Raw genomic sequence first — 25,172 nt, 5'->3', positions numbered from 1 at the left:
ACAATTTTTTTTTTTTGGCTATAATTGACAGTTTTATTTGTCTTTAACATTTTTTTGGCTGTTATCGGCAATTTCCCTTGCTTTTAACTCTTTTTCTTTTTGCTGTAATTGACAATTTCACTCGCCTTTAACAATTTTTGGCTGTAATTAGCGACTTTAATTTCTTCCAACCATTTTTTGGCTGTAACTGAAAACTTTGCTTGCCTTTGACAAATTTTACGGTGATCTATACATATAAAATAGCATGTCCTGACTGTGACTGACTTATCCATTATCACCGAGCCGAAAACGCTGACAAATTTCTAAATTATTATGAAATTTGGTCAGTAGTTTTATTTCATGACTCACTAAGAAGGGTTTTTTTGAAATTCGATCCCTAAGGGGAGTAATAAAGGGGTTCAATAAACAGGGATCATATGCAGAAATAACGCCGAGCCGAAACCGCTGAAAGTATATATAAGTAATTATATTCATGAAATTTATTAGAAGTTCATTTCATGACGCAAAGTCTAACGAGAGCTTTTCCGAAATTCGACCCCTAAGAGGGTCTTGAAAGGTAGCAACTCATGAAATTTATTCTGTAAATTTATTTCACGATATAAAGACCAACTTTAAGGAGTTTCTCGAAATTCGACCCCTAAGTGAATGATAAAGGGGTTAAAGGAGGGGGGGGGGTCATATGGAGAAATAACGCCGGGCTGAAATCGCTGAAACTATGAAATTTGGTCAGCATTTTTTTATTTTAATGAAGAGACTCACCGAGAAGAGATGCTTCGAAATTCAACTCCCCCCCTAGGGCAAAGAAGGGGTGGTTCAAAGGTTGTATAAGGCAATCATCATTGAGCCGAAATCACTGAAGCCATAAATATGAAATTTATTCAGTATTATATTTTATAATGTAGATAGATACCCACTAGGACGGGATTTCTGAAAATTCCTCCCCTAAGGTGGTCATGAGGAGGATTTAAATCTCATCATTTAATTAATAGGGGAGTCATCGCCGAGTAGTTTTCAGATTATCAAATCCATGCAAGCGACGCCTCGGGTAACAGCTAGTACCCCCCCATATTTTTTGTGAAAGAAATATTGTCAACCTAGGTATTCATCGTGTTGTGTGTGAATTCATGCTTTTCTAACGGAACAACTTTCGCGGACCGGATAGAACGCGATCCCTTTGACCGGCCCATGGGTGGAGATACGGGGGGTGGGGATATGCGTCAAAGGAGTCGTCTGATCTAATGTATATGTGTATATATGAATCGACATCATCATCGTGCCCCTCCCCATGGGCGGAAATACGGGGGCGTGGGGGGCATTGCCCCCCAGCGTCAAAGGTCGAGTTGACTGATCTAATGTATATATGAATTGACATCATCATCATCGTGCCCCCCCCCCTCAGACTTCCAAGTCTATCTCCGCCTATGGACGGGCCGCTTTTGGACTACGAGCCGGAGCGGTTGCGCACCCTTGAAAAATAATTTCAAACAATTTCGGAATATTTGAAGAAAGAACAATTTCAAACAAGCTCGTGAAAACAACAATCGGCAATTTTCAAGAAATTGGAAATTACTATTATTCAGGAGGAGATGAGGGAAAAGCGCGGCGGAAAAAGCATCAGGAATTCTTTTGCGCCATCTATGAAATAAAACGGGAACTACATAAGACTTTCCAATAGAAAATAATTACAAATTTCTTGTCGTCGCCCTCTTTAGGGGTGTGTATGCCCTCACACCTCACATCCTGGAGTAGCCGCCGCCCCGCCCCCCCCCCGGTCAGACTTTTCACGAGCTCGTCTATAGTTAACTTATAGCGTGAAAAAGCAAAAGATGATGAGAATTGTTCCGGGCCCACAGGGCTAGAGCCCTGACAGCCCCGCCCTTGTGGGGGGGGCCATTAGTGTGCTACAGGTACGGTCGCACCGAACCCTGTGATTTAGGGGCCCCGCACTTACAATAATGGAAGTCGAGAAATATGCTTTTTCTTTTCAAATAAGTTTTGGAAAAATCCGAAATAAGTTCTCTCAATTCTGGGATTATTTTTTCGATTGATTCTATATTTCTATGAATTCTGGAATCATTTCTCTCATTAGCCCTAACTTTTCATCAATTCTGGAATTTTTTTCTATTAATAATTCCGATTTTTAATCAATTCTCGGATTTTTCTCTCTCTCATGAATTCTCAATATGCATCAATTCTGGGATTTTTTTCCCTCTCTCATGAATTCTCAATATTCATCATTTTCTCTCTCGTGAATTCTAAATATTCATCAATTCTGGAATTTTTTTTCTCTCTCATGAATTCTCAATATTCATCATTTTCTCTCTCGTGAATTCTAAATATTCATCAATTCTGGGATTTTTTTCTCTCTCATGAATTCTCAATATTCATCATTTCCTCTCTCGTGAATTCTCAATATTCATCAATTCTGGGATTTTTTTTCTCTCTCATGAATTCTCAATATTCATCATTTGCTCTCTCGTGAATTCTCAATATTCATCAATTCTGGGATTTTTTTTCTCTCTCATGAATTCTCAATATTCATCATTTGCTCTCTCGTGAATTCTCAATATTCATCAATTCTGGGATTTTTTTTCTCTCTCATGAATTCTCAATATTCATCATTTGCTCTCTCGTGAATTCTCAATATTCATCAATTCTGGGATTTTTTTTCTCTCTCATGAATTCTCAATATTCATCATTTGCTCTCTCGTGAATTCTCAATATTCATCAATTCTGGGATTTTTTTTCTCTCTCATGAATTCTCAATATTCATCATTTGCTCTCTCGTGAATTCTCAATATTCATCATTTGCTCTCTCGTGAATTCTCAATATTCATCATTTGCTCTCTCGTGAATTCTCAATATTCATCAATTCTGGGATTTTTTTTCTCTCTCATGAATTCTCAATATTCATCATTTTCTCTCTCGTGAATTCTCAATATTCATCATTTTCTCTCTCGTGAATTCTAAATATTCATCAATTCTGGAATTTTTTTTCTCTCTCATGAATTCTCAATATTCATCATTTTCTCTCTCGTGAATTCTAAATATTCATCAATTCTGGGATTTTTTTCTCTCTCATGAATTCTCAATATTCATCATTTCCTCTCTCGTGAATTCTCAATATTCATCAATTCTGGGATTTTTTTTCTCTCTCATGAATTCTCAATATTCATCATTTGCTCTCTCGTGAATTCTCAATATTCATCAATTCTGGGATTTTTTTTCTCTCTCATGAATTCTCAATATTCATCATTTGCTCTCTCGTGAATTCTCAATATTCATCAATTCTGGGATTTTTTTTCTCTCTCATGAATTCTCAATATTCATCATTTGCTCTCTCGTGAATTCTCAATATTCATCAATTCTGGGATTTTTTTTCTCTCTCATGAATTCTCAATATTCATCATTTGCTCTCTCGTGAATTCTCAATATTCATCAATTCTGGGATTTTTTTTCTCTCTCATGAATTCTCAATATTCATCATTTGCTCTCTCGTGAATTCTCAATATTCATCATTTGCTCTCTCGTGAATTCTCAATATTCATCATTTGCTCTCTCGTGAATTCTCAATATTCATCAATTCTGGGATTTTTTTTCTCTCTCATGAATTCTCAATATTCATCATTTGCTCTCTCGTGAATTCTCAATATTCATCAATTCTGGGATTTTTTTTCTCTCTCATGAATTCTCAATATTCATCATTTGCTCTCTCGTGAATTCTCAATATTCATCAATTCTGGGATTTTTTTTCTCTCTCATGAATTCTCAATATTCATCATTTGCTCTCTCGTGAATTCTCAATATTCATCAATTCTGGGATTTTTTTTCTCTCTCATGAATTCTCAATATTCATCATTTGCTCTCTCGTGAATTCTCAATATTCATCAATTCTGGGATTTTTTTTCTCTCTCATGAATTCTCAATATTCATCATTTGCTCTCTCGTGAATTCTCAATATTCATCATTTGCTCTCTCGTGAATTCTCAATATTCATCAATTCTGGGATTTTTTTTCTCTCTCATGAATTCTCAATATTCATCATTTGCTCTCTCGTGAATTCTCAATATTCATCAATTCTGGGATTTTTTTTCTCTCTCATGAATTCTCAATATTCATCATTTGCTCTCTCGTGAATTCTCAATATTCATCAATTCTGGGATTTTTTTTCTCTCTCATGAATTCTCAATATTCATCATTTGCTCTCTCGTGAATTCTCAATATTCATCATTTGCTCTCTCGTGAATTCTCAATATTCATCAATTCTGGGATTTTTTTTCTCTCTCATGAATTCTCAATATTCATCATTTGCTCTCTCGTGAATTCTCAATATTCATCATTTGCTCTCTCGTGAATTCTCAATATTCATCAATTCTGGGATTTTTTTTCTCTCTCGTGAATTCTCAATATTCATCAATTCTGGGATTTTTCTGTCATCAATTCTGAATTACCATTTCTTTTCTTTCTTTTATTGATTCTGAATTATCATGAATTCTGGGATTTTTTTCCATTGAATTGAGTTCCATGAGTTCTGAATTTTCCATTGGTGCTGGAACTATATCTCCTGATTATTTTTCGTTTTCAAATCATCCTTATTAGTGTCCAATTTCATCATAAGTTTTTCATTCAATTTAAAATTTTATTCAGTTCTCAAATTTCATTGAATCAAAATGTTCATCATTTTTATGTTAATTAACATTTTATCGTGTCTATAATTTATTTTTGAGAAAATATTTTCCAGCATTCTTGTAACAGTACAAACCCTCTTAACGGACGCCCCCCAATGACGGGCCTGTACTTTTGGAATAATTTTTTTTTTTTTTTTTAAATAACGTGATCCTCACGCATTCCCAAGGGATCAGCATGATCCGTCCAGGGAATTTGTTAGAGTTAGTAAACATCCATGCCCGAACCGGGATTCGAACCCAGACCTGCACAGTGAGAAGCTAGTTCCCTAACCACTTTCTTTCATCAATTCTGGATTTGTTTCTTTCATTAATGCTGAAAATATTTCTTTTATTAATGCTGAAATTATTTCTTTCATTTGATTCTGGGAATCATCTCTTTCATTAATTTTGGAATTTTTTCTTCCTGAGATTTTGGAATTATCTTAAAAAAAATGAAATTATCTTAAAATACTGAATTTATCTTTCACGGATTTTGGAACCATCCTTCATTAATGCTAGAATTAAGTTGTGCGTTAATATTTCAAAGATTTTCATGTCCGCCATGATTTTATTTTATTCATGTGTTTTTGTGAAATTCAAATTTACATATATTATATATATATATATATTTTATTATTATTATTATTATAGTTTCTCTGCTTGTTTTAATGGGAAAAAATTCTCCGATTCGAAACTAGAGTTCATAATTCGTTTACCATTCATTGCATAGATGGCGCGCATTTTTCCACATTATGTTGAATGCCATCTAGCGTTAATATATTTCTTCAGAAATTGAACTTGAGGAAAGGCTATTCATACAAAGCTGACCATATTTCTTGAGAGAAATACGGGAAATTGGAATTCCAAATACGGGAAAATACGGGTATTTTACCAATTACCCGTATTTAATTGCCAATTATCGCCAAGAACAACGCCAAAAGTGTGCAAAGTTGCCAAACATTGCTGAAATTACGGAAAAATCGCAATGGTAGGAAAGAAGCGTTACTCCAAATTGTAGTGGATTAAAATGAATTTTACGAAACAAAACGTTCAACAAGACAAATGTGGAAGATTAATGTTCTTATTTATAGTTGTAATTATCATAATACAGTTTATGAGGTGAAAAATAATTTCAATCTTTGACTTCAATGAAGAATAAAAATCCAAATAGGCGTCATGTAAAATACGGGAAAAACCGGGACACTTTTGCAAAAAAGTAGGGACGGCCAGAAAAACAAACAAATAGTCCCGTATTGTCCCGAGAAATACGGGACGTATGGTCACCCTATTCATACCCCTATTTCTCAAAGGGGGGGAGGCAAATTTAATTTTTTTTAGTGGGGCAATCAAGATTTATGGAAATTCCATATTTAAGGGAAAATTAATATCTCAGAATTAATGAAATGCATATTTGATAAGGAAATAATTTAAGGAATAATGAAAATTGGCATTTATACTGTATAATAAAAAAAATGATCTCAGAATAAATAAAATTCCCTAATAATGTAGGGCTTCCTATTTGACTCGAAGCCCTGTAGCCAGTGCCGTCGTAACGCATGGGCTCGCGCGGGCTTAAGGCCTCAAGAGAAGAAGAAGCCTCACAAAAATGAGAACTGATTGAATTTTCAAGAATTCGGGCCAAGTAGGGCCTTAGCAAAATAACTTGGCCCGGGTGCTCTTTAGACTGCCCTGTTGGATCCACCCGTTAAGGCGCCACTGTGTGAATAGAGATATCACATTATGACTTTTTAAACATTGGGTTCCGTGAAAATTTGGTTTTTGGCCTATGCATTGTCTGAAAGGTTGAAACCTCTCTAAACGAACACTCTTCCTCTTTAGCGGAAAACTCCAGATAGCACAGACAATTTTTTTTTTTTACAATTTACATCGACGGGCCTCCATGTAATTTGCTATCTATCCATTAACAGACAGGCTTCTTTAGAGGACGAAATTTTCTGTTCCAAGGGCGTCCGTTATCGAGGGGTGTACACACGTCACGGAAAGGAGAATAAGGGCATAAGTAGGACCTACTTCTTTTTAGGGGTGGAGGGAGAGAGCATACAGGCTAATTTGTGGTTTGAGGGAGGGCACAGAGAATCTCGACAAGGAAATTTTTAGTTTTTAACCTTCCATAGCGTTTAAAATTCACAGAAATTAGTTAAAAAAAAGCGTTTTTAAATAATTTTTATTCATCATTTGACTTCACGAATTTTTCTTCAATCTTCGATCATCTTGTCCCCTCCCGTGTGTTTCTTGAAGGAGGAGGAAGGGCGTCAGGATTTTAGACAATGCTTGGGGGGATATGGTGCAAAAAAAACGTTGGGAACCACTGTTGTAATTGAATGCAATTCTATCGAAAAGACACGGGCAGAAATTCTTTGATGTTTTCACCAAATAATGAAGTTGAAGTTAAATGCAAATTTACCAACCATGAAATCGAAAAAAGAATTTGACATAATAATTTAATGAAACACAACATTCACATTTTCACCAAACAATAAGGTCGAGACTGAATACGATTTTGTCGACAATAAAATCGAAAAACGAAAAACATTTTGATGAACTTTAATGAGTATTTTAATGAAATGATTCATATTTTCATCAGATAACGGCGCGCCGTTGAAATTGGAAGCGAATTTATCGACTATAAAATTAAAAAGGAATGTTTTAATGTGAAAATTACGAAGGATTTCATTAAATCATTCACAGAATATTTTAATGCGTGAAATTCTTTCCTATTCAACAAATAATGAAGTTGAAATTTCATATGATTATGTTGACAATAAAATCGAAAAGAAATTACTGTGAAACTTTTAATGAATTCTAATGAATTGTAATGAGTATTTTAATGAATTATAATGAATTGTAATGAGTATTTTAATGAATTATAATGAATTGTAATGAGTATTTTAATGAATTATAATGAATTGTAATGAGTGTTTTAATGAATTATAATGAATTGTAATGAGTGTTTTAATGAATTATAATGAATTGTAATGAGTGTTTTAATGAATTCTAATGAATTATAATGAGTGTTTTAATGAATTATAATGAATTGTAATGAGTGTTTTAATGAATTATAATGAATTGTAATGAGTGTTTTAATGAATTATAATGAATTGTAATGAGTGTTTTAAAGAATTATAATGAATTGTAATGAGTGTTTTAATGAATTATGATGAATTGTAATGAGTATTTTAATGAATTGCAATGAATTATAATGAGTATTTTAATGAATTCTAATGAGTATTTTAAGGAGTATTCTAATGAATTGTAATGAGTATTTTAATGAATTGTAACGAGTATTTTAATGAAATAATTCACATTTTCACAAAACTATGAGATCGAAATTCGACACGATTTTAACGATAACAAAATCGAAAAGTACACTTTGATGAATTTCAATGAAATCATTCACATTATCACCGAACAATGAGATTTAAATCCAATAAAACCGAAAATAAATTCGTAGACTATTTTAAGGGGGTTGGCGCACGCAAATTTTCCAAAAATACACATTTTCAAATTTTTCAATTTTCAAATACTATGAAATTTTCTGCACTGAACTGTGTTGAAGTTTTGTTTTTACATGTACTAAAAATATTTCTGAAATAGTCGAATCCCGTTTTAACGAATACCGTTGTTAGCGAAAATCTCGTTTTAACGAACACTTTTCTAATCCCTCGAATAAGTTTGCATAGGAACAATGCAAACAACCTCAAATTCCTTACAACGAAATTTCATTATAACGAAGTGATTTCTCCAGTCTCTTGGAGTTCGTTATAACGGGATTCGACTGTATTCTAATATAAACTGCTGGCAGGCATTATACAGGGTGTATAAGTAACACGGCGTACGGCATTTTAGTGGCGAGCCGTTGATCCTAGAGGTATACTTCCAATAAGAAATAACATGTAGTAATCAGATATGTCATTCATGTTTGTATAGTTATTAAAATTTAAAAAAATTAAAAGATTGTTGCCCATCTCTCCTGTGATTCCAACAATACAAGTAAAATTCCACGTTGCCGCAAGCGCAATATTCACTGAAACATTCTAATTCGAAAAACGGGGATAATTTTGGAAAAAAAGTAGCGTTAAATGCGGGTAAAACGGCTTTTCCGCATTTAGAGCTGTCTTTTTCCCAAATTCCCTCCGGTTTTTGAATTCGAATATCTCAGTGAATATTGCACTTAAAAACGTGGAATTTCTTTTTTGTAGGCATCAGAAAAGACAGGACCACAACTTTCTAATTGGGTTCTTGCGCACAGGGTGTTCCATAAAAAGTTAACGTTTTTATTTCAATAACTATACAATGTCTTGCAACATATCTGATTACTATGCATTATTTGGAAACTTATCCCAATTGGAAGTACACCTGTAAGATCAACGGTTCACCAGTAAAATGTCATTTCCCTTGTTTGCTATGCACTCTGTATATCAGTGATTCCCAACGAGGGCGTTAACGCCCTCTTGGGAGCGATGAAAAGTTCCAGGGGAGCGGTAGAAGCTACGAGTGTAACAGGATCCTATAGGTTAGATTGCGTTAGATTTCTCAAAACCAAGTTTTTTGTTAGATAAGAAACATGTTTTCGAACACCATTCATTCCAAATGAAATCACACATTTCTACCAAACAATGCGATTGCAATTAGATTCATATTTATTGCAAAAGGCCAAATTAAACAGGATTGCAGCATGGGCAAATGAATGGAGCATGACGTTTAGCGTTGATAAGTGCATGGTCGCTCATTTTGGTTCGAACAACCCACGGTTCTCTTACGAGTTGAATGGTGTCACTGTCCCGGATGCAACTAGGCTCACCGATTCGGGAATTCTCATTGACGAGCGGCTTAGGTTATCTGAACATTGTTCAGCGGTGGTCAAAAAATCGAATAGAATGCTTGGTCTCATTTTCAAAAAGGTCTCTTCGCGTTCTCCTAAAGTCATTCTTCCACTTTTTCGAGGATTAGTTCGTCCTGGACTGGAGTATGCTGTAAGGTTTTGGAGACCATACCTACAGAGGGACATAGACTTGGTTGAAGGGGTGCAGAGAAGAGCTACGCGTGTCCTTATTGGCACACAGGGCTTGAGTTATGAAGAAAGACTTCATTTTTTGAATATGTTTACATTGGATGAACGCAGGTGTCGAGGAGATATGATCGAAGTGTTCAAAATTTTCAATGGGATGGATAGGATGGACCATGAACTTTTAGTACACCGCCAAGCGACTGCTTTTACAAGGGGACACCAGTTTCGATTGGTGAGGGACAATGCAAGGTTATGGTGTCGCAGGGAATTTTTCTCCAATAGGGTTGTTAATAAATGGAATAGCTTACCCCCGGAGGTAGTAAATTGTAACACAATTGATACGTTTAAAAAGAAATACGATAAACATGTTGGAGTAAATCGGGAAGCTATCCATTACTTAGAATAAGACAACCATAAGTATTCTTTATGGGCATTGTATTGTATTTTATCATGTGTATATATTGTTTATAATTTGTGTTAATTGCATTTTTAATTAGGTTGCTGTATTTTTGAAATACATGGCATCCATATTCTTTATGGGCATCTTTTTCTCAGCCACCTCGTTGAGCATTTTGCCTGTTGTGGCCTTGTATTTGTATTTGTATTATCGACAATAAAATCGCAAAGAAATTCACAGAATATTATAACGAAGTAATGAAATCATTGACTCTTCTCTAATTAATGAAGTTGAAATTCGATACTGTTTCAACACCAATATAATATAAAAGAAATTCACTGAATATTTTTTGATGAGTTTTAATGATTATGTTGACGAAATAATTTTTGAAACTTTTGTGTGTGTATCAACACTATAGTGTTACATACTTTAACGAGAGGATTTCTTATTAAAATGATTGTTAAAAAAAGTTATGACACAAGATATGGGTAAATTTTGATGATTTTTGAAAAAGTTGCATGTTCTTTTGACGTTAAAATTCGAGAAAAAAAATTATCAACCATAAAAGTCATAATTCTCGCGTTAAATTGTATAAAAATATCCATAGTATTTGAGAAGAAAAAATTTGGTTCCTGGATTTGGAAAATTTTTAAATGCTCCTTAAATAAAAGAGATTTTTTCCTATAGGAAAGCACGAGTAACCAAGATCATTCACCAATCCCCCTTTTTAATGAAATCATTCCAATTTTCACAGAACAAATGGGGTATCCAATTTAATTGGATACGATTTTAACGAAAATATATCCAATACAAATTCACAATATTTCAATTAATTTTAATGAGGATTTTAATGAAATCACTTACATTGTTTACTAAATAGTGGGGGTTGAAGACAGATGCAAATTCATCTCCAGTAAAACGGAAAAGAAATTCACGGTATATTTAAATGAAATCATTCACATTTTTAACAGATAATGAGTATGAGATGCAAATTTATCGACAACGAAATCGAAACAAATTCACGGAAGATTTTTAATGAAATCATTCACTTTTTTATAAATAATGAAACTACTACTACTAAACCAGACATGCATCTCGTCCATATTCTTCTGCGGAACCTCTAACGAATTGGTACATGTTGGAATGTGCTTGTACGTGTAGTGAAACCTGGCGTGAAGATTGTTTCTGTGCAAATGCTTGTTATGTGTAGTGCTGCCATCTGCCACCAGTTTTTCTAACTATGAATGAAGTGTAATTATTGAATGAGTTATCGTTGTAGGCCTGTTGCTCTCTGTGGCGAGTAAATAATGAAACTGAAATTCGATACCCTTTCGTCAACAATAAAATCGAAAAGAAATTCACTGATATTTCGATGAGTTTTAATGATTATTTTGATGAAATCGTTCACATATTTACCAAATAATGAGGTTGAGGTTAGAAAATAATTTATCGACAATGAAATCGAAGCAAATTCGCAGAATATTTTAATGAAAACATTCACATTTTCTCAAAACAATGAGGCTGTAATTCGATCGGCTTTTGTCAGCAATAAAATCCAAATAAAATTAAGCGAACATTTTAATGAATTATAATGAACATTTTAATGAATTATAATGAACATTTTAATGAATTATAATGAACATTTTAATGAATTATAATGAATATTTTAATGAAATCATTCACATTTTTACCAAATAATGAGATTGAAGCTATATCATAATTCATCGACACTAAAATCGAAGAGATTCAGACAATATTTTAATGAAATCATTAACTTTTTACTAAACAATGAGGTTGAGATTCATTACGATTTTGTAGACACAGTAAAATTGAAAAGAGCCTTTTTTATGAAATTGTATGGATATTTTAATGAAACTGTTCATGTTTTCACGGGATAGTGGCAACGAAATCGGGATTATCGACAAAAAAATTTAAAATAAATATTTTAATGAAATTACGAAGCATTTCATTAGATTCACAAAATATTTTAATGAATTTTTTCCCTTTTCAACAAACAATGAAGTTAAAAGTTCCATACGGTTTTGTGGACAATGAAGTCGGAAAGAAAATACTGAAAATTTTAGTGATTTCTAATGAGTATTTCAATGAAATAATTCACATTTTTAGCGAATGCTGACGTCGAAATCAAATGCGAATTTATCGGCAATGAAAGCGAAAAATACATTTTGATGAATTTTAATGAATATTTTAATGAGATTATTGATATTTTCATCAAATAATGAGGTTAAAATTTGATACGATTTTGTCGATAATAAAATCTAAAAAAAATTAACTGAACACTTTTATGAATTATAATAAATATTTTAATGAAATCACACATTTTTTACCAAACAATGAGATTGTAATTAGATTCAAATTTATCGACAATAAAATCGCAAAGAAATTTACTGAATATTATGATGAAATACTTAGCATCTCTGAATAATGAAGTTGAAATTCGATACCGTTTTGTTAACAATAAAATATAAAAGAAATTGACTTAATATTTTGATGAGTTTTAATGAATATTTTAATGAAGTCATTCTCGTATTTACCAAATAATGAGGTTGAAAAAAGATTAGAGATCATAATTTCTCAACACTAAATTCGTAAATAAATTCACAGAATATTTTAATGAAATCATTCACATTTTTACCAAACGATGGGATTGTAATTAGATTCAAATTCATCGACAGTGAAATCGCAAAGAAATTCACAGAATATTATAATGAAATCGTTGTCTCTCCTCTAAATAATGAATTTGAAAGCCAATACCGTTTTGTCAACAATAAACTTGCAAAGAAATTGACTAAATATTTTGATGAGTTTTAATGATCATTTTTATGAGAACACCAAATGATGAGGTTGAAGATTAGATCATTATTCATCGACACTGAAATCGAAAATAAATTCACAGAATAATTTAATGAAATCATTCACTTTTCAAGTGAGGAAGTAAGTAAGTAACAAGTAATGAAGTTGAAATTCGATACCGTTTTGTCAACAATAAAATCGAAAAGAAATTGACTTAATATTTTGATGAATTTCCGAGAATATTTTAATGAAATCGTTCACCTGTTTAACAAATAATGAGATCGAAATTAGATGCAAATTTATCGACAATGAAATCGAAAATAAATCGAACTGATCATTTTGATGAGTTTCAATGAATATTTTAATCGAATCATTCATATTTTTACTAAATAATGCACTGAAAAAAAAGCAGGGCCGCAATTTGATGCTTGATAAGTGGAGGGGAGACGCTTTTCGACATGCCCGTGTAATGTTGAAGCAGTGTTTCTCAAAGTGTGCGTCGCGGCGAGCTGAGGATTTGGTGTCTATTTATATAGGCTATATGCGGGAAAATATCCACTGAAATATTCTGGGGGAGCCGCCGACGAACTATGAATTAGGCAAGGGAGCCACAGCAGCAGGACTGGGCTTAGGTATTTTGCGACCCGGTGCAAGGACAGCTTTGCGGCCCTCAATAATAATTTCTCCCGATCCTCCAGTGTCCTCGAGCAGCTCGACACTCGCCAGATTCATACTAACACCCGAAAACGACTATCAAACTATGTACTACTATAATATGGTAATAAGAACAAAAAGACAATGACAATAAATTCGGGCAATAGCGCCCAGCAAGAAAAAATGTCAGCTTGGCCCTGGGTACGTGAAGATTAACCACTGCTTTGCAATCATGGCCACACAAGGGTAGGGCTGACGGATTTCCAGCCCGGAACGCGATTCTTTGTTTCTTCACCCTTCAAACCATATATGCTCAACCTATGGCCCGAGGGCGAAATGTTCCCCGCGATCTCAAACCTAATTTTGCTAAAACAAAATCGGCAACACATTTACTGATGACTCAAGTGGACTATGGCACATTTACAGAGCACTTCAGCGACCCATTCCGCAGCACTCAAGTGGATCACGTCACGCATTCAGATCACTTGAATGTCCCACGGTACATTTTCAGATCATTCAAGTGGACCACAGCACATTGACAGATCACTCAAGTGACCGGGGACATAAATACAGTTCATTCGAGTGACCGGGGGCATATATACAGTTCATTCGAGTGACCCGCGGCACACCCCCAGAGCACTTAAGCGGCTCGCGACACATTTCCAGACTAATGAAGCTGCCCGCACTCTCCAAAAGGATGGGCACGCTTGCTGTAGAGAGAACCGCCAAAGATCAGAGTCTCGGAGGCCATATCTTTCCGCACGGCACCACAATGGAAAGGCTGTCACTGGTGGACCACCGAAGCCACAACCAAACACTCTTTCTGCTGGGCAAGCGTGCGCTTCCCTCCCTCCGTGTAGTTTTAAATCCGTCGTTAAAGAGAGATTTCAGCGCTCCTTCTGGTTCCAGCGCCCAGGGAACCCGAAGCCGCGTGCACTCTTGGCTTGGGGTCAAAACCCTAAGCCTGTTAGTTTTCTGTCATGGAAAGGATCTTGAGCTATTGCTTTACTAAGAAGTCAAAATGTTACTCTATGTAACTTAATATAAGAATTTTCATTTCTTTTTGCGGCCCCTACCATTTAGCGGCCCGATGCGGATATGCCTTTCGCACCTGCTTAAGTCCGGCCCTCCCTATGGTAGGAGACAGAAGTTTGAGAACGACTGGGCTCAAGTGACGAAATTTACGCCTCACCTGGTCGGGCACCCGGGACACTAGACCCGTTTGCTTGCCCCCCCCCCTCCTAGTTGTGGCCCTCTGAAAAAAAGACGCAGCTTTAAAGCGAAAATAAAAAACACAGCATGTTTAATGAGTTAACTTATACTTTTACAAAATTAATGAGGTCCAGATTGGATACTGTTATCGCATTATATCCCCAATTTCGGACACTGCCGAAAATTGTCCCGTAATTTTCCCTCCTTGACTTTTATTATAAAAAAAGTCCCGTTTTTCTCTCTTCAATTATCCTTAGTTTTATTTATAATTAAATATACAGTCATAATTTTTATTGAAATTGGAAAAGAAGATAATTTGCGTAATTTAAAAATTGTATTATGATAAATATGACTATAAATACAGTGGAGCCTCCACAAAACGGACACTTTTCTGATCCCTCGGTCTTGTGCAAAAGGGCTTTAATGTATTTCACTCCTCGTTAGCGGACTCCCTCGATGGTGGACAGTAAAATTAGGCAAACTCTAATTTATTAATTTTTGGTCATAAACCGAAAATTTATCATATTCAACTAACATTGTGTTTATCATATTTACCATCCCAAGTTCGTGTTGATAAATATGATAATTAACTGAACATAACTATGTTCCGGGATAGTGAATTCGAACGGTAATTATGGTCCACATTACAAGACTGATAATGCTGTTATGAATGTGTTTTTAACTTCTTCACACTTATTTTAATTCAATTTTTATTGCAAAATATATGTGTGCAATGCGCACGTATCATGTACGGGTGAAAATAATTAATTGGTTTGATGAACAGAAGAAAGGGGTTGTAAATTTTTCCATATTTATAAAACTTTCCATTTTTGTTTGGGAATTATGCATAACCACCGGTGTGGTTATCGGAACATATATACATTTAAAGTCCCGTTCACATGTGCAAATATTGCGGTAGCAGTGGAAGTGCTTCACCCGCTTCACGACTTTGTTCCTTCGTAAGGAAGGAAATAAAGAGCAGTCTGGCGAAAATTCTTGAAGCGGGTTTTAAACCCGCTTTTCTATTTCCCATGTGAACGGGGCTCAATGTATAGGAGCCGATTGCAGCCGAAGCCGAACATCGTATAAACGAAGTTCCACTGTATATTGTATCTCCCCGTTAGCGGACAAACATTTTAGTCCTATGGGTGTCCGTCATCGAGAGATTCTACCGTATAAATTAAATATTCATCGCACATATAGATGTCATGTTCAACCTTTTTCCTTTTTTTTGTAAATGCATTTTTAATTCAGACTTGCTGAACAGTTTTATTCAACTAGACGAACCTAATTATAATGATTAATTGGCGATTTCACTGCTGATTGGCATCATATTCGGCGAGAATGTTCCCAATTCCCCCGCATTTTTCTCGGTAAAATATGGTGGCACTTTTTCAACTCCCTGTATAGTATTTAATTGCATTTTATTGGGTTTTTCTTTTCTTTTTTTTTTTTGTATTTTGAAAGTCTTTTAATGCTAACCTCGGTTATGACGACAAAATTTCACGGAATCTTCGATATCTTTATAACCGAGTTTGACTGTATTTTAGAGAAGAAAAATTGGAAACTTAATGGCGGTAATTGACACAGATCGGGCCAATATTAAATCATATCGATTTAAGATAATGGCAACACAGCGTACGCATCGGAGAGAAAAACATTGCGCGTACGTCATTTATTCGCAACATATTCCAGAAGGTTCTCTAACGAATATTCCCTTTTCACTGCAATCACACGACAGCATGTTTTAGTTTTGATTTCATGTTGGGTTTGGAGGAGGGGGGGGGGAAGCAATGTGTATATATTTGGAAGCATTTGGAGATGACGGTCAGACTCATCGCACGATAATCTCCGCACTAGTCGCCGATTTGAAAGTGTGCGTCCGTGTAGATAGAGTTACATATTTTTGAATACATCTTAAAGACGTAAAGATGGGACGTAAGAAAGGTAAGCACTGCACTGTTTTACATAATTAATATCCGATTTTATTAATTAATTGCAACATTCGGAGCTCTTCTTTTTAGCATTGTCATCAAATAGGAAATTCAACTGTAATTACGTGTAAGTCATTCTACTATTAATCATGTTGTAATTCTGGTAATTTTTTTACATTGTGAATAATGATAGCAACAATAACAACTGATTCGTGTATGGAGAAATTTTGTTCTAAATTTCTATAGGAAATTCATAATAAACATGACGAAAGAAGAAATGTTTTCTGAAGAGTTGTCAAATTATGTTGAAATATAATTAATACATTGATATAATTAATGAAGGGAATGTTCCTTTTTTTTAATTTATGCAATTAATTTTGTTACGATTCTGAATGAAGTGATGATAATTTCTTGTTTGTTGTGGATTTTTGTAAAACTGAATCATTGGTGAGTAAGATAATGAATGCTTGCACGTTTACAGAGTCAAATTTCTTTCAAGTTTTTCTCAAACCGGAGACGTTTGTTAAAAAGTGTGATAATAATGATAAGGAAATCATTCTGTTAGCTAATATTTCTAAGAAATCATACTGAAAAATAATATTGCCAATATCATAGCTTATTATGAATTTTAATAGGTAAAACACTACACTGATGGGCAAATGTTTCTTTAATTTATTCTGAATTTTCACCAATTCTAGAATTATTTTCTTGATTTACTTTTTTGAATTTTCATCAATATTCCGGAATTGTTTCTTTAATTTACTCTGAATTTTTATCCATTCCGGAATCGTTTCTTTTGTTTATTCTGAATTGTTATCCATTATCGAACTGTTTCTTTCATTTATCACTGAATTTTCACCAATTCTCGAATTTTCTTTCATTTATTCTCAATTTTCATCAATTCTAGAATTGTTTCTTTAATTTCCTCTGAATTTTCATCAATTCTAGAATTTTTTCTTTCGTTTACTCTGAATTTTCATCAACTCTGGAATTGTTTCCTTGAAAATTCAACAATTCTGGAATTTTCTTTCATTTATTCTGAATTTTCATCAATTTTTGAATTTTCATCAACTCTGGAATTGTTTCCTTGAAAATTCAACAATTCTGGAATTTTCTTTCATTTATTCTGAATTTTCATCAATTTTTGAATTTTCTTTCATTTACTCTGAATTTTCATCAATTTTCTGGAATTTTCTTTCATTTTCTCTGAATTTTCATCAATTCTGGAATTTTCTTTCATTTACTCTGAATTTTTATCAATTCTGGAATTTTCTTTCATTTTCTCTGAATTTTCTTTCATTTTCTCTGAATTTTCATCAATTCTGGAATTTTCTTTCATTTTCTCTGAATTTTCATCAATTTTGGAATTTTCTTTAATTTATTCTGAATTTTCATTAATTCTGGAATTTTCTTTCATTTTCTCTGAATTTTCATCAATTCTGGAATTTTCTTTCATTTTCTCTGAATTTTCATCAATTCTGGAATTTTCTTTCATTTACTCTGAATTTTTATCAATTCTGGAATTTTTTTTCATTTTCTCTGAATTTTCATCAATTTTTGAATTTTCTTTCATTTACTCTGAATTTTCATCAATTCTGGAATTTTCTTTCATTTTCTCTGAATTTTCATCAATTCTGGAATTTTCTTTCATTTATTCTGAATTTTCATCAATTTTGGAATTTTCTTTAATTTATTCTGAATTTTCATTAATTCTGGAATTTTCTTTCATTTACTCTGGAATTTTCTTTCATTTACTCTGGAATTTTCTTTCATTTACTCTGGAATTTTCTTTCATTTACTCTGGAATTTTCTTTCATTTACTCTGAATTTTTATCAATTCTGGAATTTTCTTTCATTTTCTCTGAATTTTCATCAATTCTGGAATTTTCTTTCATTTATTGTGAACTTTCATGGTTGATAGAATTATCTCTGTCAGTTTTGTTTTTATTTTCTGTACATCGATTCTGAACTTTTATTAATTCTCTCAGACAATTTCTTTCATTAGGTCCAAATTTCAACTTTTTGAATTATTTCTTTCATAAATTTTAAATTTTTGAATTCCGAAATTTTCATTATTTTTTTCGGTTGATTTATATTTCAATTGTGTCTATATTCTTTTGTATGGATACTTTTTCAGCATTCCTGTATAGACCCATTGGCCAAAAAATTAGGAACACCCCACTGTTATCATGTGGGACCTCCTCTGGCTTTGATGACAACAGACATTCTTGTGCAAGGATGACGTCACTCTCCGCTACCATACGAAGGTTTTTAACAACTGGATGTTGAGAAGGTATATTTTGGAAAGAGAGAAAATTCAACTGCCCCTGCGGGGAATCGAACCCACAAGGACGTTGGTTCGATTCCCTGAATTGGATTGAGATCGGGTAACTGACGGGGTCATTGAAGCAATTGAAACTCTGAATCATGTTCCTCAAACCAATCTGAGATAACTCCAGCCCCGTGGGAGGGTGCGTTGTCCTGCTGGAAATATCCATCATCATCAGGAAACATTATGGCCATAAGCGGGTGCACGTGGTCAGTAACGATGTGGAGGTAGGCGCTGGCATTGACGGGTTTCCAATGGAAATAAGGGACCAAGAGTAAATAAGGGAAAATGTTCCCCCAGACATGACTCCGCCTCCACATGCTTGAACAGTTGTATTCCCAGAAAATGCTCCCCTAGACCGTAATTGCGCCTCCACATGCTTGAACAGTTGTCATGTGGCATGCCAGATCCACGGCTTGGCGCTGCTTGCGCCACACGTAGAGCCTGCCATCAACGTCATGGAGGAGAACTCTTGAATCGTCTCAGACCAAGTTACCTTCTTCCATTCATCACTTGTCTTCTAGCCCACAAAAGCTTTTCTTCGGTTTTTTAGCTAAATCAAAGGGACTCTTGTTGGTCGTCGTTTGCTAGATTCTTTTTAAGATCCGTCTTGTACAGTATACTAAAGATATGCTGCAATTCGTTATGTTGTAGCTCTTATATTGCTGCACACACAATGCGTGTCAGTCGCTTGGCACCACAAGTGATTTCCGCCCACTATTCCGTTCGAGGTTCTTTGGCTTAGCTGCCATTCCTAGGAGACTCGAGATACTGTTGTACAAGAAAAGCCAAGAAGGTTAAGCTGCTTCGGAGATACTGGAACCGCTTCTCCAGGGCATCCACAATCATGTCGCGTTCAAAGTCACTGAAATCTCTTGTTTTTCTCACGAACAGGGGAAATTGCAACGTTAACTGGTGTTTCTGACCAGGAAAAAAGTTTTTATCAGCAATTCAGGTTTATTACGTCAGCGCATTTGTTGCACGGACAAGTTGAAGTTTAAGTGAGGTGTGTTCCTAATTGTTTGGCCACCGAGTGTATTTTGTGATAATACATGTATATGATTTTTCGGATGCAAATTCCCCCTCCCCCCACAGAATATAATAAAATCGGGGTTAAGGAGGATTTACGGAAATTTCGTTTGCGACATTTCTCCTTGGGAAATTTCGCCACGACAATTTGCCAAGGCCATTTCACCTGTCCTAACCGTGTAAGTGACGGAGTGATTGGTTGAGTGAGAGTATGGCCCCCACAAGAGTGGGACTAACAGCGTGAGCGACCAATTGAAGGAGTGAGTGACTGTATGAGTGAACAAATGAGTGGCCATATTGGTGAGCGACAGTATGAGACCGCAGGAGCGACCAAGTGAGTGTGATCACTCATATGGCCAAGTCCTTGGTCCCTCATAAGGTCACAAACTTAATAACTAGTACGGTCACACATATGATCACTCACTTGGTCCCTCCTACGGTCATTCACCCAATTATTTGGTGACTCACACAGTGACTTGGTCACTCACTCGATCGCTCATACGATCAGGACAGGCAAAATATCCGGAGCGAAATGTCAGAGGCGAAATTTCCGTGTGTGAAATGCTGGATATAGGCACCGGAATCTAGGGACTGAGGCCATATGAGTCCCTAAAATAAATTTTGTAAGTGGGTTGAGCCCCACCCCCCAAATAATTTCAGAAAAACAATGCGTCCTCCCTCTACTGCGTACGCTCTTGAGTCCTGTATATACGGGTCAACCAGCAACTTTCAGCCCCCCTATGTTTTCTTCATGTCGGCGCCTCCGATGTCGGAGGCGAAATTTCCAGATCCATCTAAGGGGGGACCCCTCGAAATCATTAAGATACCTCTGACTCCACTATTATTTTCGCACCTCTGGTAAGGGTGAACCTGAAATGAGATCATGGCTTTTTAGGGCTCATCTGGATCGCTCGACCGTTCAGTTGGCTCGACTGGAATTTGAAAAACACAATGCCAAGAATGTGTACTACACTACATGAATTTGATAACATTCGAGCGCGTGTAATTTCAGGTCGTGGAAAAGCTAAAAAAGTCGCTACGGGACTTGCAACAGCAGCTGAAAAGCAGCAACCTGAGCACAAGGCTGAAAGAGACAATCCACCAACCGCACAATCAACTCAGCAACAACAAGCCATTGGCATAGTCGAGCCAGGAGTTGCCGGTAATCCATTCCATAAGTTCCAGCGGTTCTCAACCGGTGCTCCGCGGAGCCCTTGGGCCCCTTATGCACTCTTCAGGGACTCCGCGGAGCCCTTGGGGTCCCTTATGCACTCTTCAGGGACTCCGCGGAGCCCTTGGGGCCCCTTATGCACTCTTCAGGGACTCCGCGGCCGCTCGAGGAAAATTTAAAAAAAAAGTAAAATTTAAAAAAAATATTTACAAATATTTTTAAAAACTAATAATAAATCAGTAACTTTGATGAATAATTAAAAACTTGGCCTATAGGGGGCTCCCCCATAGAATTTTTTTACTTAAAGGGGCTCCACGAGTCAAAAAAGGTTGAGAACCGCTGCTCTATCAGTTTCCAAGAAACCTTAATAAAATTATCGCATTGGATTTCCAACTACGTTCAAATGAAAAAATTGTCGAAAATGGTTTTATAAATTCATTTGAAAGAACGTTTTACAAAGAATTCAAAATTATTTTATTCTTGTACATGCAATAAGAAACAACAAAGTTATGGCTGATTTAAATCATCTGCAACAATGGTTTCGAAGGCAACAAAACAATTTTCAAACGCATTTTATGAAGATTCGTTTTTTTTTTTTTCGTTACTTTATTCAACGCTAAACCAATTTTCTCAAACACTATGGAAGATATTCCCGTGAAATTATATTCAACAGTGTCCCAGATATAACGTTAGCTGTGCAATGAACTAGGATCATCGCCATATGTTCGGAATTTAATATTTTACAGCTGTTTGAATGAAAAAATTTGAATATATTTTTGTGGAAATTCACGTATTGCTTCACGGAAAAACTGCCATATCTCAGAGAATATTTTATGTATCTTAAACGTTTCAGTTCTTTGCGCAGATAACAGTCGTAGAAACATACAGTATCGAAACTGTTCAAACAAATTGTGTGGTTTTCAATGTACAATGTCTGGCGTGAGTATTGCAAGTGAGCTAATTTTGAAGACATAATTTAGAATATCTCAAAAAGTTGTAGAGATATTTCAGAAATTTCACTGGATTTCCTTATTTCATACAGTATTTCAAATCCCATCTGTTTTCTGAAAATCACAGTGTTTTGAAAAAAATAAAGTGCCCCCCCCCCCTCCACCCCACGTCACGTAGTCAGTTGCCTTGAAGCAGGGGTGCACAACCTTTTCAGTACGCGTGCCAGATATGCTGCAATTCTACAGCTCGCGGGCCACAAATTTGTATATACAGTTGAATCTCGTTTTAACGAACACTTTTTCTCATCCTCCAGATAAGTTTACATAGGAACATTGCAAAAACCATGGAATTCCTTTATTACGAAATTTCGTTATAACGAAGTGATTTCTCCGGTCTCTTAGAGTTCGTTATAACGGGATTGGGCTGTACAGAGTGACTGTGTGACCCATATTTTGTGAGGGACATTCCCCTTTTTTGGTCGTACCAACTTTTTCAAAAAATGTGTGACCCGAATTTTCCCCTTATTTTGAACGAGGTTTATTTGAATAATTTTTTCAATCATTTTTATTAATTTTTTATCACAGCAAAGAATGGAGATTATTTTCATGACTTTCCAAATTTAAGTCTTTGATAATCTTTTTGGCTGAATGAATGAATGAATGAATCGTCTTTTTGGCTGTACAAAATGGCAACTTTACTTACCTTTGACGATTATGTCTGGCTGAATGAATGAACACCAAAACTTTGCCACTGGGCTTTTCCCGTCGCCGAGATCTCTTCCAGCCCAGCTTCGTGAGTTCGGGACACTATTTTGTGTCAAAAAAAACATACAAATTTTTTACAGCATATTTTCTCCGGACAATTGGGTACTACTACTTCATCAAACACCGATTCTGGCCATATCGCTATTTACTGCCATTAGTGAGATGGGTTGGAAGTGAAGGCGCTGTCTATCGGTGGTCGCCTCGAGTTCGTTAGGGAAATTATCTTATCTATATCCTCCCTTGGGTTCGAACCCGCGACCCAGACAACAACCTTCACGATGGTAGACGAGCATCTTACCACCACGCCACTCGGGCACGGACAATTGGGTACTGTCGCGATTAACTAATTTTGTGGTGATTCCAGACGAGATGGGGTTGGGAGTTCGAGAAAACAGGGTTTCGTTAGAAGGATGAATGTACACATATTAGGATTTGGGGGGGGGGGGGCTCATGCCATCTCATCTGTTATCTTACACTTGCCATATTATATACACAGGATACATACCCGGCGGAGACGCGATGACTTTTCTTTCCGAGTTCACCTCAGTATAATATTCGGAAAATAACTGTTTCCTTGATATTCCCAGATTACTTAAGTGATCCACGGCATAGTTACGGATCACTTGAGTGACGTGCGGCACAGTTCCAGGGCACATAAGCGGCCCGTGACACATTTCTAGAGGACTTAAGTGGCCCGCAACATATTTCTAAAACACTTCAGCAGCCCTGCCTCCTTTCCAGATAACTTGAAGGATCCGTGGAACATTTGGAGATCACTAAATAGGACTTGTCGATAGGGAGGATGATATTAGTTCAGGTGTCCGAAAACTAGGGGAAATTTTTTTCCTGCTTTTTTTGGCACAAGTAAGATGGCATTAAAAGAATATTTCATCTTTTTATAAAGGGTGGTTGATGACGTAAACATCATTAAACCTCCCCCTTTCCCCTTGTCATCAAAAGTCAGCAAACCCGAGACCCCCATCGATGCTAACGTAATACTTGAATGACCCCCTAATGCTTGTTGTAGTGCTGCCATGTACCATTTACTGATACTTATCAACTGGAGCACTTCTTTCGCTCACCGGATGGAACTTTTTGGCGGTCTGGGTTTCGCTCGCGGGCCGGAGGTTGTGCACCCCTCTGTATCAAAGTATCTTCGAAATCGTTGCTTTTGGGATTAAGTAAGTAAACTGAATTTTTTCTCCCAACGTTATAGAAGAAGATTCGTGTGCGAAATTGGCCGAGCCAGTTCATTATTTGCAAGAGAGTGGAGAACAGGACGCCGATGATTGGCCAGTACTCGGAGCACAACAGAGGCCCAGCAGAGGACCGATACATGGTCAACATACGGCTCAATTTGCTTCTGGTAATACTCTTCGAGCTGAATCCTTCTTTTTAGAATATAGTTCAGCAATTTAGTAACGAGTAACTTTAATTATTCCACCCTTGTGCATTTCAGAAAAGGACTCTCATACGAAACTGGTCGAGCCAGAACATTTTTTGCCAGCGAGTGGAGAACAGGACGCTGAGGATTGGCCAGTACTCGGAGCACAACAGAAGCCAAGCAAAGGACGAAAACATACGGCTCAAAATATTCCTGGTAATACCAGAGGTGGCTTAGGCGAGAGTGCAAGGGGGGCGGTAGCTTGGGCTTTTGTTTAGACACATAAAGTTTTAAAATTTTGTTTAAAAAATTCACGCGACACCACACGCTTTCACTCTTTTGAGCCATGTCTTGACAACGAAGATGTTGAGAAAACTTGAGGGAATAGACAGGGCCTGGCAGTGGCGTCGGAGCCAGTGGTGCAGTGGGTGCTCGAGCACCCACAGTATTCTGTACCAGTGGTCATTCATTCAGAAATCAAAATTACCATATAAAGTTCAAGCCGAACATCCATAGGTGAATAACACTTCCGACACCTCTGGGACTTGGGGACGTAATTCCATAAACAAGAATGCACTCTCGCACGGGGCAAGTGTTTATTTTGATGCACCCACCTAGTAATTTTTCATGAGCGTGCAAAGAAAGAGTCTGGGTTCTCACTTGTCCAAAGAATGGAGCCCCAGAACCCCCTCCCTTGCACTCTCCTAGTTTCTGCCCTGGAAACATTGGAGTAGGTATTTTTGCTTTAATGTTCAACTCTATGTTGGTGATTTGAAATTAATTAAATTATTATTAATTATTCAAAAGCGGGATGCATGGTGTTATGTCATTGTTATG

The 25,172-nt window shown here is 36.0% G+C and overlaps 1 protein-coding gene across 1 annotated transcript; it reads left to right on the top strand.

Moving 5' to 3' along the window:
• The first annotated feature begins 20,881 nt into the window (after positions 1-20,881).
• On the top strand, positions 20,882-24,745 carry LOC149085742 (uncharacterized). The gene is made up of 3 exons (XM_089232139.1): positions 20,882-21,227; positions 24,168-24,317; positions 24,411-24,745. Exons 1-3 carry the CDS (start codon positions 21,017-21,019, stop codon positions 24,611-24,613), a joined length of 564 nt encoding a protein of 187 aa, XP_089088265.1. The 5' UTR covers positions 20,882-21,016; the 3' UTR covers positions 24,614-24,745.
• The last annotated feature ends 427 nt before the right edge of the window (positions 24,746-25,172 follow it).

The sequence above is a fragment of the Pholcus phalangioides genome, unplaced genomic scaffold, assembly GCF_987345545.1.
Source record: "Pholcus phalangioides strain wild (caught in Gottingen) unplaced genomic scaffold, Ppha-v1.0 ptg000005l_1, whole genome shotgun sequence".
Lineage (NCBI taxonomy): Eukaryota > Metazoa > Arthropoda > Arachnida > Araneae > Pholcidae > Pholcus > Pholcus phalangioides.
Note: the sequence above shows the minus strand (reverse complement) of the source record. Positions and strands in the feature narration are given on the sequence as shown.